At 34.3% G+C, this 13,786-nt stretch overlaps 2 protein-coding genes across 2 annotated transcripts in view; both read right to left on the reverse strand.

The window, feature by feature from the left end:
- Positions 1 to 816: 816 nt before the first annotated feature.
- On the reverse strand, positions 817 to 1,188 carry Smp_159480 (hypothetical protein; the record flags this gene model as incomplete). The annotated part of the gene is made up of 1 exon (XM_018788482.1): positions 817 to 1,188. One exon carries the CDS (start codon positions 1,186 to 1,188, stop codon positions 817 to 819), a length of 372 nt encoding a protein of 123 aa, XP_018654020.1.
- An 8,986-nt stretch (positions 1,189 to 10,174) lies between these two features.
- Smp_196060 (Mername-AA021 peptidase (M24 family)) overlaps positions 10,175 to 13,786 on the reverse strand; it is a gene marked incomplete at both ends in the record, with an annotated part of 68,165 nt that continues 64,553 nt past the window's right edge. The window contains 2 exons of the mRNA XM_018788483.1: positions 10,175 to 10,249; positions 10,545 to 10,679. Of these exons, the coding sequence (XP_018654021.1) occupies positions 10,175 to 10,249; positions 10,545 to 10,679 (210 nt within the window). The remainder of the gene's footprint in view (positions 10,250 to 10,544; positions 10,680 to 13,786) is intronic.

Below are 13,786 nucleotides of genomic sequence, written 5' to 3' on the forward strand. Positions count from 1 at the left end.
ACAAGAAAAAACAGTTTATCACTAGCTGATTTTAAATAACACAACATTTTAAGTAAAAAAAAAACATAAAGGTGTACAAAACACAACAAGATATGTTTTACTAGTACGTATGTGTATTTCGTATTATTCACAAATACTGACCTATGACTAGATAAGTAACAGCAAAAATAACCAATCTAACTTTATTATTAATACAGAACCAAATCAAACTCAGATATGGTTGGGTAGACAAAATAACGTGTAAAGAGTATAAATTCGATGCTAACCTGGTTTCGAACTAGACTGATGTTTTTCCTCTGTTGTGTTACCTAAAATTAAACAGAAAGTAGATTTCAGTAAAATCTACATATTTGAAAGATATAACACACATAGGAATGATGATCAACATCTTAGGCAACACCCAACATCGAATAACTAACTGGATATTACTGATATACGAAAACAAAGTCAAACATGTAAAAGGCTGAAAAATTCCCATAATATAATTAAACACAATTATATGAACGAAGAATATTCTTTTCAATAATTTCTCATCAGGTTTTACAATTATAAATCCAAATTATTAATCCATAAAATTGGCCAAGTTTAAGGCAGTATATCCCAACATTAACGATTTGATTTGATTTTATATGACAAACTACCCTTGATTCACATATTACAATTTTTAAAGATGTACTCCGCCTTAAACCTGGCCAATTTTATGGGTTATTAATTTGGATTTATAATTGTAGAACCTGATGAGAAATTATTGAAAAGAATATTCTTCGTTCATATAATCATGTGAAAGGCTTTGGAGGCACCAAACACCACAAACATTTAAAAGTATGTCCTACATCTAACACATTGGTCCTGATGATTGACTTCAGGCTGCCCATCCACAGCATCTTCAATAGCGTTGTTTTTCAAGAAATTCATGCTCAACGCTTCCGAACAGTTGTCAAAAAATGAAGTGTCTCTATCGCGATTGAGAAATTGGTTATCTCCAGATACTTTATTTGGCTCTTCATTAACTTCTTTAGAGTAAAACAGACTCATAGATCTCGTCTTATCATTTTTCCCAAATTTATTTATTTCGTTTGTATTCCCGAAACAAAGCGTGTCGGATAATCTACGATGCTGTTGAACTGGAGAGCAAGATAAATCATGACTGTATATTTCATTTAAATAAAAGGGGAAAAATCCATTCATTTTTTACGTTTCACTCTTGATGAACTTTGAAAAAAGTTTGAATCTGTTTCAGGATTCGTAATTCCGCTATATGTCTTATCATTCTTTTCATGGTAATTTACCCTTGTATTACTGTTGTCGTTACCATTTTAACTCAAAAAATCATTATACGAAACAGATAACAAGTGTCATTTAAAAAAGAGATTGTTTTTAAACAAACTACTTACACATTGCGTAATAATATATAGAGGTCTAAAAATACACTTCAACAACGGACAGTTTTTAGCGCTATCTATCTATATATAATTGACTGCCTAGATGTTACCCAAAGAGACCGATCAGTTACAGTCCTTAATAACAGTAACGGAGAGATTTAGACCTTAACGAATAAAAATTCTTGTTGTACAAGCTAATGGCTATCTAAACTCAGTAGTTCAGTAGATAACATGTTGTGTGTTTGAAGCCGAAAATCCTGGGTTAGAGTTTCAGTATGAATACCAACACAGATGCCTGTATATTCAACTAATGAATCCGAAATCGGGCGAAATGGCTTTTTAAAATCCCACTCCTAGCCACTTTTCAACTTTATTTCATTTATCACCGGTTGGATTCAAAAAGAAAATAAGTGGACGGCTTATGGAACATTATTTATTTAATGAATACCTATTATTCATCTAGTTGTTAGGTTGCTCTAAGTAATCCTTAGAGCCTCATACAGATGTCTGATCACTAAGTCTAGCTGTCCGATCGTAACTTCATCAATAGAATTCATTTGTATACAAGGGCTAAACAACATGACACTGGTTAATACTCACCGACAGATTAGTGGAATGGTTTTGAAATTCGGGCCTTAACTGTCCACAACAATCATTCCTTTGAAATCCAATTCCTGGGCAATATTTTTTTCAAAAACCTGGATTGCAAATGCCATTCACAGATTTCATAAAAACCATTTTTAGCAACTACAGTTATCATCAGTGATCAAATGAAAAGGCGATATTTTGATTTCAGTTTCAAGTTAACTATATGATTAGTGCCGAAATAGTCAGATAGTATTGAAAAATTGTAGTGTGAATCGATCAGAGACTTAAAAATTTCACAACAATAGAAAATTATTCCGGTAAGTTGTATTATACTAGATGGCTTATAGTTACGGAATAAACAAATAGTCGATTCTAGAAAACAATAAGTAATTTGTATTATCAATGTACTTTCCCATAATATATGCAACTATTATTGATATGATTTCTGTTCGACAATATGGAGAAATGAAAAATATACTATAAAAGGGATTTACAACCCTCCAACTGACATTTTCAAATATTTAGTAAATTAAATGGAATGCTCCGTTCGGTAACCGATGAACAACATAGATTATGGGACCTGGATATCTATCTTATCTGCTTTTTTTTGTTTGAGATAATGACAAATATTTGTAGCTCATGAGGAGGATTTGAGAGATATTTCTCTATGATCAATGGTTCAGTTTTGAAGCTTTCATTATTTTTCTAAAACATACAATTAGTACATGTTTCAAAAAGTGACCTATCAAGACTTTTGTAGACTTCACTGACAACTTGTTCTGATGATCTGGAATGTGATCAGCTGTTGACTAGAATTGTGTTGTAGTTGCTTGTATTTAGCTGAGAGGACACAACACCTAAATCTTTTCATTCATTAGTCATTTTCTGAAATACGTGATCACACGCTATCACTTGTAAAGCTAGAGATTAGTCTCAGAGATGTTTTAAGTAAAACTTCGATGAGAGTCTTGCTTTAATAATTAAATCGAATTTTTTATTCCTTATTTGTTTTTTCATCAACTTAACTCATAATTAACGAACAAAAGTTGTCATTATATATCTAAATCCCAATGATAGCCTCCTGTAGTACTTCCATTAACCTCCATGATCAAATAAAGTATTAAGTAGATCATTTCTCTTTCGTCTATCAAACATTTAATCCAATTTAGATAAATACCATATTTATGAATCATATAGGAGTAGTTAAATGTATCCAATCCTCTTTCTAGAGGTTATTGATATGATTCATCAAAAAATGACATTCTGCAAAAGATCTCATCATTTTTGTCATTATTATTCATTATCATCCATAAATACTTACGTAAATAATAAAATTCTGTAATCAAATAACATAAATCTTAATTAGTTTTTGTTATTTGATTCCTTAACCCATTTGACAGAGAATATTGATTGAGTGGTGTATACTTGATTAGAACTTAATTGAGCATAGCTTATTTTAATGAATAATTATAACACTAGATGCATATTCTAAAGGAATTATTTATGCTTAAGACCGATTGTTTATTTATGCATATACTATTAACTCGATACGTGCCAATACATGTGATAGCTTTGTAAATTATGATACACTTATTTTATGTTGTTTTGAATGAAAGAATAAAGGTATTCACAAGCTGATAACTGTAATTATCATTGTATAGACTTATATCGTCTTGAAACAATAGTGAGTCGTTAACATTCTTTAGAAAGCTAAATGAACAGGACATAGAAATTCCAGGTGAAAACTCAGGTTAATAATTTATCAGGATTAATGTGAAGATATTTTTCGTTTTGAATTTTTCTAAGATAAAAAAGAATGCAAAAATGAGGTGATATAGGTCTTGTTGTGGAGTTGTACATCCTATTAGGAGGAATTCAATTTCTCAATAGTAATTAGTCGTCACAATAAATCTGATTGTAAGGAATAGAAGCCGTAAACCTAAGACAAATAAGCTTCTGCTCCTTTTTAATTCATAATAATAGTGTAAGTAATGTCAGTTCTTAGTGGAACACATGTTTAAACCAACCGGATTACTGTAGTAAAAAAATACGACTACTTATCCATCTTGGGGTTTTAAAATTACAGGTTGACCTTATAAAACCATTAGAAACCAGGATGAACTGAACAACCGTTTCGTTATACAACAGGTCTGCTCGTCATTGAGTGTGAGTGAAGATTAAGTCTAATACTTACAGCTTATCAGAGAGTGCTTAACCTTAAGACCCACTGAGCTAACATTAAACGATGTGTAATTCTAACTTCAGTCAATTCTATGTTGAGGAGTTTCATACTTGAGCGAAACAACTGTTCAGTGCTTCCTGGTTTGTAGTAGCTGTCAGGAAAGGGTCAGTGCGTGATATGGAACTACAAAGCTCGAGGTTCTCCACGATTCAACAAACTAAAAAGAATACACCTTTTAGTCCGATGGCTTTTTTCAGTCTGTAATAAGAATTCCTGGAATTTTATTTCAACCAGCTCAGGAATTAGTATTATTTATGTCTAACAGTTATATATAACATCTACATTACCTAGAATCAGGCAACTCTATATTGTCGAGTTACTTGGAAAATTAATGATTCTCTCATCTTTTTTTAATTTTCCGTGGTTTATTAACATGAATAATTTTTACATCCTACCATTAAATGTATCTAATCTCAAAATCAATCCAAGCTTGTTTTCGCTTTGGAGAGAATTAGAATACTAGGGTTGATATTGGTGCATGTTATTAGCAGCTTGACATTATAACACTCTGCTATGTGTGAGGATTCCTTACTCCTAATAATCAATAAAACCTAAAGAGGATCAACACTCTCGACCGTAGTTGCTACCTTGAAGTGATGGTCGGGCGATATTGGCTGGAACATATGTTCCCGTAGGTTCTAATATACCAGGCAGGTCGATTGGAGAACGGTAAGACTAAAAGCAGCAACTCAAGGTCTGAGGGCGAAGTCGTACTGCTGATTGTAGAAGGGTGTGGCAACAGTAAGATGTTTCCCTCGGTCAACCAGCATCTGCAGCGATGCTGCTTTCTCAAGAGGAAGGAAGGGGTTAGGAATAGTCCGACCCAAAAATGTCACACCTCACTTTACCCCACGGATTTCCGTCTCCGGCGGGAAGGCCCTTTGAAGAATGAAGCTAACACGTCAAAAACCCCTCGCAAAATAGCCGTGCGCGAGCGGCCTCAATCAGTTGTCGATTGGGCTCTGCGGTCACGTTCCCAGGTCGTTAAGACCAAGATTAATCCAACTTCATTTGCAGGTCCCTCAAGAAATAAACTTCCTCGGAAAGATAGGGACACTCGTCGTTGCCTCTTCGTCGTCTCTGTCTACTCTCCTACTAACTGCAGCTCAGATGATGTAAAAGATGAGTTTTGCAGAAAGCTTTTCGATCTTCTCCGAGAAGCTAGGCTCTCTGATGTAGTAATAGTGGCTGGTGACTTTTATGCTCAAGAAGATAAACTAAGCGGAAGGGAAAGACACCTGGGTGGACCTCATGGTGTCGTGGCTCAAAGAACTGATAATGGCGACCGTTTGTTGCAGCTATGCTCAGATAACCATCTGTTTCTTGCAAATACTAACTTTAAGCATAAGGAAAAACATCTTTTGACATGGCGACTCCCGAATTCGTCCTATCGTTGGATCCAACTAGATCACATCGCTATCAGTCACCGATGGAGGAGCTCGATAGAAGACTGTCGCTCATTCTGGAGCACATGTTTAGATTCAGATCATACTCTAGTGCGAGTACATATCTGTCTGCGTCTTACTGGACGCAGGAAAGGCACTGCAAGGAAACCTCTTAGGGTTCTACTTAATGATAGCCAAGCTAAGAATATATTTCAGGAACAACTGGAAAAACAGTTAGGCAGCTATGTAAGTTGTGCCCAACCCTAGGTAGCGTGGAATGACATCCAAAAAGCTGTGGAAACGGCAGTGATATCTGCTAATAAGGTAAACCATAATGTGAGGGACAAACACTGGATCTTACCACCATCTAGTGCACTGATAGATGCTCGAAAACTCATCTCATCTGGCTCTGAACATAACGAAGAGCGGAGTCAGCTTAAGCGCAGTCTAACAAGAAGCATACGCAATGATCGCGAACAGTGGTGGATATCGAAAGCATGAGAGATTGAAAAGGCAATGACATTTGGCAACAGCAGACAACTGTTCAGACTTGTTAAAGAAACCGGTATTATGAACCCAAATGTCAGTGAAACTATCTCGGAAAAAGATGGACATATCATTCATTCTCAATCCAGGAGATTGGATCGATGGGCAGAACACTTTAGGGATCAGTTCAACTGGCCTTCAGCTACACTTCAGTTACCCACGATCCCCAGTCGTCCTGAATAGCAAGTTAATGCAAGTACTCCAACTCGTTACAAGGTTGAAAAAGCTATATGAAATCTGAAGCGTGGGAGAGCAACAGGCCCTGACAGGTTGACCCCTGAGATTTTTAAGGATGACGGTCCAGTACTAGCAACGAGATTGACTGAGGTCTTAGGCAGAATCTGGGAACTGGACGTAATTCCATCTGACTTGTCCCAATCACTGATTGTGCCAGTCTATAAGAAAAGACAATAGACCTATTGTGACAATCACAGAGGAATCAGTTTGATTAATGTAGTGTCTAAAAAATTAACTTCGATAATACGTCGACGCCGAACTGAAGCTCCTGAAGAGCAGACCAGAGAAAACCAGGTTGGTTTTCGACCTGGACGTGGTTGTATAGACCAGATATTCACTCTACTTCAGGTCCTAGAACACAGACATACATTCAGATGCCCCACAATCGTAGTATTTCTTGACCTTAAGGCGGCATTTGACTCCGTTGATCGTGAGGTTCTATGGTAGTGCTTGTCACTGAAAGGGGTACCAGAGAAGTACATTAACCTTATGAAGGCTCTCTACTCGAATACAACTGGTCGAGTTAGAGCTTCTGGCGAACTGTCACCAGAATTGATTACCTCAAGTGTTGTTCGTCGGGGCTGTCCACTTTCTCCATTCCTGTTTAACTTCATCGTAGACGTGCTTTTAGAAATAACACTTTCCTCCTCTTAATTTACAGGAGTGAACTTATACTAGGAGATTCACTTGTTGACTTAGAATATACCGATAACATAGTTCTATTCGGTGAAGACGCTGATAAATGCAGAGTCTTCTGACTATTATAAGCATGTTCGGGATGCGATTCTCCCCCTCGAAATGCAAAATGTTACTTCAGGATTGGGTTGCATCGATACCTGAACTAATGATAGGGAGTTAAGTAGTTGGGCGATAAATAAATAAATAAGTAAAATAAAAAATAAACTGGGCTGTGCTAGAAATAAGTGAAACATATTGCCATGAAATTCGGCAACGCGGGACCTCATCTTAAATAAGTTTGTCGGTTAGAAAAAGCTTTTCCCTACTAATCAGTTTTACCCTGTTATTTAAGTTTTATTTAAATCTGTGAAAAAGATTGCCTTCAAATAAACCAGATTCTTCTCTTAGTTCCATTTCGATACAAAAAATAAATGGAACATTTTTTACTGGAAGATTATTCCATCCCAGCCAGAACACTTTCTCTTGGGATAACATTTTTATATTTCTATTGTTTCTTTCAGACATCTATGAAGAAATAGAAATCACGCTGATTTTTTCCATAATATCATGTGTTGTTTTTACCAAATCATCAATCATTTTAAACTAAAACTGAAAATCCATTTATTTTTATTTCGGCAAACGACAAATATTTTTCGGCTTACACAGAGAACCACAAATAGTAGTAAAATAAAAATGCAAAAAGTTTAATAGATAGTTATGGAATTCTCTCAAACATTTGAAACTTTATTACTGAAAGCTATTAGTATAAAAATTTAGGTATTCGATCAGAAAAATGAGTGATAAATTTTTATGTGGTAAGAGACAGACAGAGAGAGAGAGGGAGAGGGTGCCGTTCAATTTTCACTTAAAAACAGTTGTCAGTCTTTAAATGTAGACTGAATATTACATACACGCGAAATGACACGAAAAATTGTAAAAATTCAATGTGCAATCATTGATTCTGATATATATATATATATATATATATATATATATATATATATATATATATATATATATATATATAAACGAATAAAGAGTACTAAGATTTGCCATACTGACCCACATGACGAGACGGTGTGAATCCAGAATGGCTCTAGAGCAAGAGGATTTTGATGTCTTTAAGAATCTGTCATTGATCAACCCCATTTTAATAACAGATGAGGTGTTCTGCTATTTTAAGAACATTACTAAATCCATTTTCTTCAGCTTTTACAAAATTAGCAATGGTTTTAGAGACTAATCTTTTTGAGTAGAAAAAAGTCCTGTCTCTTAACATAGAAATAAGTAGTTTCTATCTCAACGATATAGCGCATATCTTAAATGATCAGTTGTTTTAACTTAGTAAAATGAATTGCAGGAAGTTAGTTTAATGCAACTGAATGAATATCTTTTTTAATGTAGATCTTCCCCATGTCCTTAGTAATTAGTTTGTGCAAGTATTTCCTTATATCTGTCTTAGTCTAGCCTGCGTAGGTTACGAGATAATATGTCTATGAATGTCTTAAGTTGATTTTAAGATGGAACTTATACACGATAAATAAATATAGACCTATTGTGTAAAAATCTCTGATGCTTCTTGGCTGATAGATTTCAGTAGTTTATTGCAGGCTTCGGAACTACAAATGAATGGTGGCCTTAACAATGCTGAAATACAACCGCTGAAATAATCATTTCTGCTTTGTGAGTCTAGACATTCAGGCTATTTGACACTATAATACAAAAATATGCTTTCTATGCTAACTAATCACTTATTTGGTCACCTGTTCTGTTTGGAATCACCTAAACCTTACAACTAACGACACAAAAACATTAATACTCCATCTAATACGTTCTCACGTTTTCTGGTTAATAGGTTTTTCAACTGAGGATTGCGAAGACAAACTTTTAAAAGATATTATCATATGACGTCTTAGTTCTAAAATTACTATTTAACAACAAATAATACCAATCGATTAGTAGTTTTTTTATCAGATATCAACCTGATTCACATAAAACACCAAAATTATTTAAGATAGCGAACTTACTGTGAGTGCAGTCTAAATTATTTCTAAAAGTTTGAATTCCCTAGCTTATTTTTAAAGCGAGAAATACACGACCACTTATAATCCAAGCAAGAACTATAAAAATGTGATTTTCTCTAGATTCTCTGTCAACCATCATCATAGAAACAAAACATGTAATAATCCATTGGGAAACTCACTTATTTCTTGCACATTTGCTCCTCGACTACGAGGTGCGCTGGATCTCGCTTCACCTAAAAGAAGGTTGATTAGCATTTAAACACCTGATATTGTGGGAAAACAAGTACTCAAACCTTTAAAAATTACTAGGAAACAGTTTGATAAAGACAGATAAGTCGGATCTCATTAAAGTAAAGGAGCTTAACAGTGAACTCTCTTGTACAATAACTTATGACAAACATATAATGCTAGTTTACCGTGTGTACAAACATAATAAAAGAAATAATTTGATTATCTACATAATCGCTTTTACATTTGCCATTTTTTTAGCTTGGATATATTCTGTTACAAAATATGGGGCTTGAGACCTAGATTTTGCCAAGGTATCTATATTAGCAGTATTCGACCATATATATTGCACCATTTTTCAAACTAGATTTCATTAGAATCAATACTGACTGTGGACGATAAAGTGGATTACCATGTACTTATAGTAAACAGGCTTATCTGATTTTCGCTATATAGGTTTTAACAATCGACTCCTTTCAGTAGATTTCCAAAAAATATCTTACTTTTGTAGACAGTAGAATAAATTTGTATCTCGTAGCAAAATGAATTGCTTATATGCAAAATATGAAATCCAGAAGTAAACATGACTGAAACTCATTTAAAATATAAACAATTGGAAGACTGATTTCACAGGCTAATCGAACTCTGACAAAACTAAGATTAGACTATCAGGTTTATTTCTTGTTGATCATATCATAGTTTGTATAACATTCACAAGACTTGGAGAACAAACTAGTTTATCATATGAATACTAAAAGTGTTGAGATTTCTGGCTGAGATGAGCATGAATTACGTTTTACGTTCATACACAACAATGGAACATCAGATTTTATTGTAAGTAGATCATTTATTCATTTGAATAGGCTAACGGCTTGCTGTTGATTGGCCAACTTTATCCATATCAAATGCGTTCATTTTCTTTAGAACCCCCCCCCCAACCTACAGTATTTGTTTTGCCATTCCAGTACTAGTCTTCAAACTAAGTTGATTTTAGTCAACGTTTAACAAAGTCAAATGTTAACATAATTATCGCGAAGTACTTGTTATCAGACGGAGATATTGGGACAGTATATACGTTTTACAAACAGTATTAAGGATACAAAGAGCAAATGCTTAATATAGAAATCAGAAATTTAAACGAAAATAATTTTTATCTCATATAGTAAACTGTAAAATGTTCGTGCTTACGTTGAATTCTTTGGATAGATGAACGTAGAGCTTCTGGACCACTAACACCTCGTACACGACCAGATGCTCGAGCTTGTTTCAGTTGTTCCGTGAACCATACTCCAAGTTTACATTTGTGCAAACTATAAACAGAACGTTGAAAGTAATTATGTTCTATCTTGTTGAGTTGTAAACCTTCGAGCTTTTACAATATTTATCAGAGTTGATTTCAAGAGTAGTTTTATTTTTAGTAACCTGAACCGATGTAATATTATCGCTCTTAAATAAACAAACTACAGTAGTTAACATCGTTCTCCAGAGTATTTTACGCAAACCCAAAAACGTTTTTACAACAATATCATGTTAATCGTGTTTAACGTAAACAAGAAACTAGTTCAAACTCCTGGAGTTCAAGTGAGAAGATGTGACCAGTGGAGTCCAGTTCGCGTCAGACACAAGACAGTTATCCACCTCTGACAATAGGTGAAGGGTGGTGCGAGATCACGAATCGATTGGAATTAGACATTAATGCTGTTGGATTTCAGCTCAGTGGTTCATAGATAAGGCGTTCGTGAGCGAGACCGAAGGTTCTGGGTGGAAGTCCCGCGTGCGGAACCATGGATGCACACTTCTGAGTCACATACTAGGACGAGACGGTAGTCCAGTGCTTCCAGGTTTCCAACGATGGTCCAGCTAGGATCAACTCGTGATTTCAACTGTGACAATATTCCTATTTTACAAAACAGGCTTCCGAAGAATTTTACTAGTAAATTTTATTAGCAGATAATAAATATTTTAAATTTCATAAGCAGTAGTACAATAGACTATTACTACAGAAAAACACTCTGACGGTAATGTACTTGCTAAACAATGTTAAAACGATACAGAAGGCCACTCTTGAGACACTTTGTAATGAAGATGCAAAAACGGATAAAGATATCAGAGACGAAGGAATATCTCTGAAGAATATTTTGGTGTAGTCGAACAGTTAGAATGTTCAAAACAATCATGATTAATGCCTGAGTTCGGAAAAACGGTAAAAACTCAAACAAGTTGTATTAATTACGCGAAAATCTGATTTTTTTTCTATCTTCCGTGGATTTCTATTTATCTTTCATTGGTGGTAACAACTACGCCATTCTCAATATAAATCAAGAATGGTGTTCAATAAAGTATTTATATGATCGAGAGTTCCTAATTCCGAGTAGACACGTGAACGATCGGTCATATATGGGCGGTAATCCCTCAGTCATAACCAAATCAGTCATTATTGCTATTATTATTTAAAAGAATTCATCGTTATTTTTAGCCAAGCATTCTGAATAAAATAATATTATAGTTTCGTTTAGGAAAATAAATAAAGGCAAACACCTATTGGTTTAATCCATATTAGAATAGTCAAAAACATACGGAATAACTTCATATAACAACAATAATAATAATATGATTTTGTGGCGTTCTAATTTTCATAAACCTTCTATATAAAAGCCCAAAACTATTTAAATGTGATCACATCATTCAGTAATAAACTTTTATTTTGTTCAATATGAACCAAACATTATACATCAGTTAGGTTTCATAAGTACATACATTTTAAGGAATAAGTTAACAATCAAGATGAGTACTGGACTACTATTACTGTCTTTGTTTGAGATTCTTTTAAGAGTGACCATCTATGCTTTCATCATGGATTGAATCCGAGTAGCCGAAACATATAAACTGTTTAAGTAGAGTCTAGTCGTTTATAATTTCAAATTCAATCGATCTTCATTCACTAACATCACTGATCCCTGTCTCACTTAAAATCTAATGAGCTTCACTGATCGTGGCTTCACTCTGCAATTTTGATATACTCATCTTTAGGTCAGCAACTAGTAGGTGTATAACGAGTAATCTGATAATAGGATTATTTGAATAAAATTGATAAAAAAAACAGTGCTGTGTATGTTGTGAATTTAATGCCCGGCTTTTATCACATGATTTATTGACCAATCGAAATACGGCTCGTCCAATCTTAGCACTGTGCCAAACCGACGACGTTCGACCGATATGAGCAGCCTAGCGTCCTTACTAGTCCTTTGTCCTCCTAGCCCTTCTAGTTGAGTCCAGAACACCAATTACAGCTTCACTATGCGAATCATTTATTTCAAGCATACTTGGTTTATATACTAGACAGACAGACCGTATCACACCATAAAATAGAAAATAATATTTGTACAAGATCAAGTCAAATGTGGCTGTAAACGTGGAAGACATCAATCAATAATCTGAATATAATTTAGGAACAGTAAATCGTATAATAATAATTTATAGATCAAAATGAAGCTTATAATAAGATGGATATAGATATACATAATCTAATCACTGAATAGTTATACAATAAGAATATATATAGAATAATTGTCCATCAATAGGTCCCGGAAGTTACCCGTACTTTATTCTCCACTAGGATATAACAGTATAGTTACAATGTTAGCAATTCATTTGAAAGTGGTTATATACCTTAACTGGCCACAGAAAGAGAGAGATTTCATTTATTATGATAGTGACTGAGAACTATGAGTTGGCATTACATTTAGTGTATATTAATCACAGGACTACGATACATGAATCAATGTAATGTTAAGTGAACATGATTTATGACCAAACTGAAAATTTGTCTAGAAAGAAAATAAATCATAATGATTATATTTAAGTGACAGACAATGATTAGAAACGAAAAACATTATAACAAACGAAAAACATAGTGTTCTGTCTTTATCTGATGAATTTGAGGGTGGGGGTAATGGTTCAATATAATTCTATTGAATTTTTGGTTTCAGTTAAACTAACCTTATGATCATGGCTCCAGTCACATGTAATAGTCTTTTGGTTTGTCTTTCGTCATTTTCAAATCTCTTTTAGGGCCGTTTCTTGTTTGAAGAGGTTAAATTTTAATCAAAACTTTAAATTAAAACCATTTTTTACTGGTTTTGGAGAAGGAGACCGGATAGTATCATTTTTACCAGTAAACAGTGTTAATGCTGGGACCGAATTCAAAAAACCGAACTCGGTTACTCAATGACGTCGACTCACTATACGTTTTAACTTAACCTTTTGTGTTGAGATCGGATGGTTGGAAACAATATTCCTTAAGTCAAAGATTTAGGTCTTAATCTAGCTTAGACTTGTCAGAATGGTGTATATGCAATCACGAATCTCACAAGGAATGTCTGCTATGTACAGACACTTTAGCTGGCGCCTGTTAAGGTTTAATTGCGAAGCTTTTGTTATTCTTCTTAGCAATATAATTAAACCCCTATTCAGGAG

The sequence above is a fragment of the Schistosoma mansoni genome, chromosome W, assembly GCF_000237925.1.
Source record: "Schistosoma mansoni strain Puerto Rico chromosome W, complete genome".
In the NCBI taxonomy this organism is placed as follows: Eukaryota; Metazoa; Platyhelminthes; class Trematoda; order Strigeidida; family Schistosomatidae; genus Schistosoma; species Schistosoma mansoni.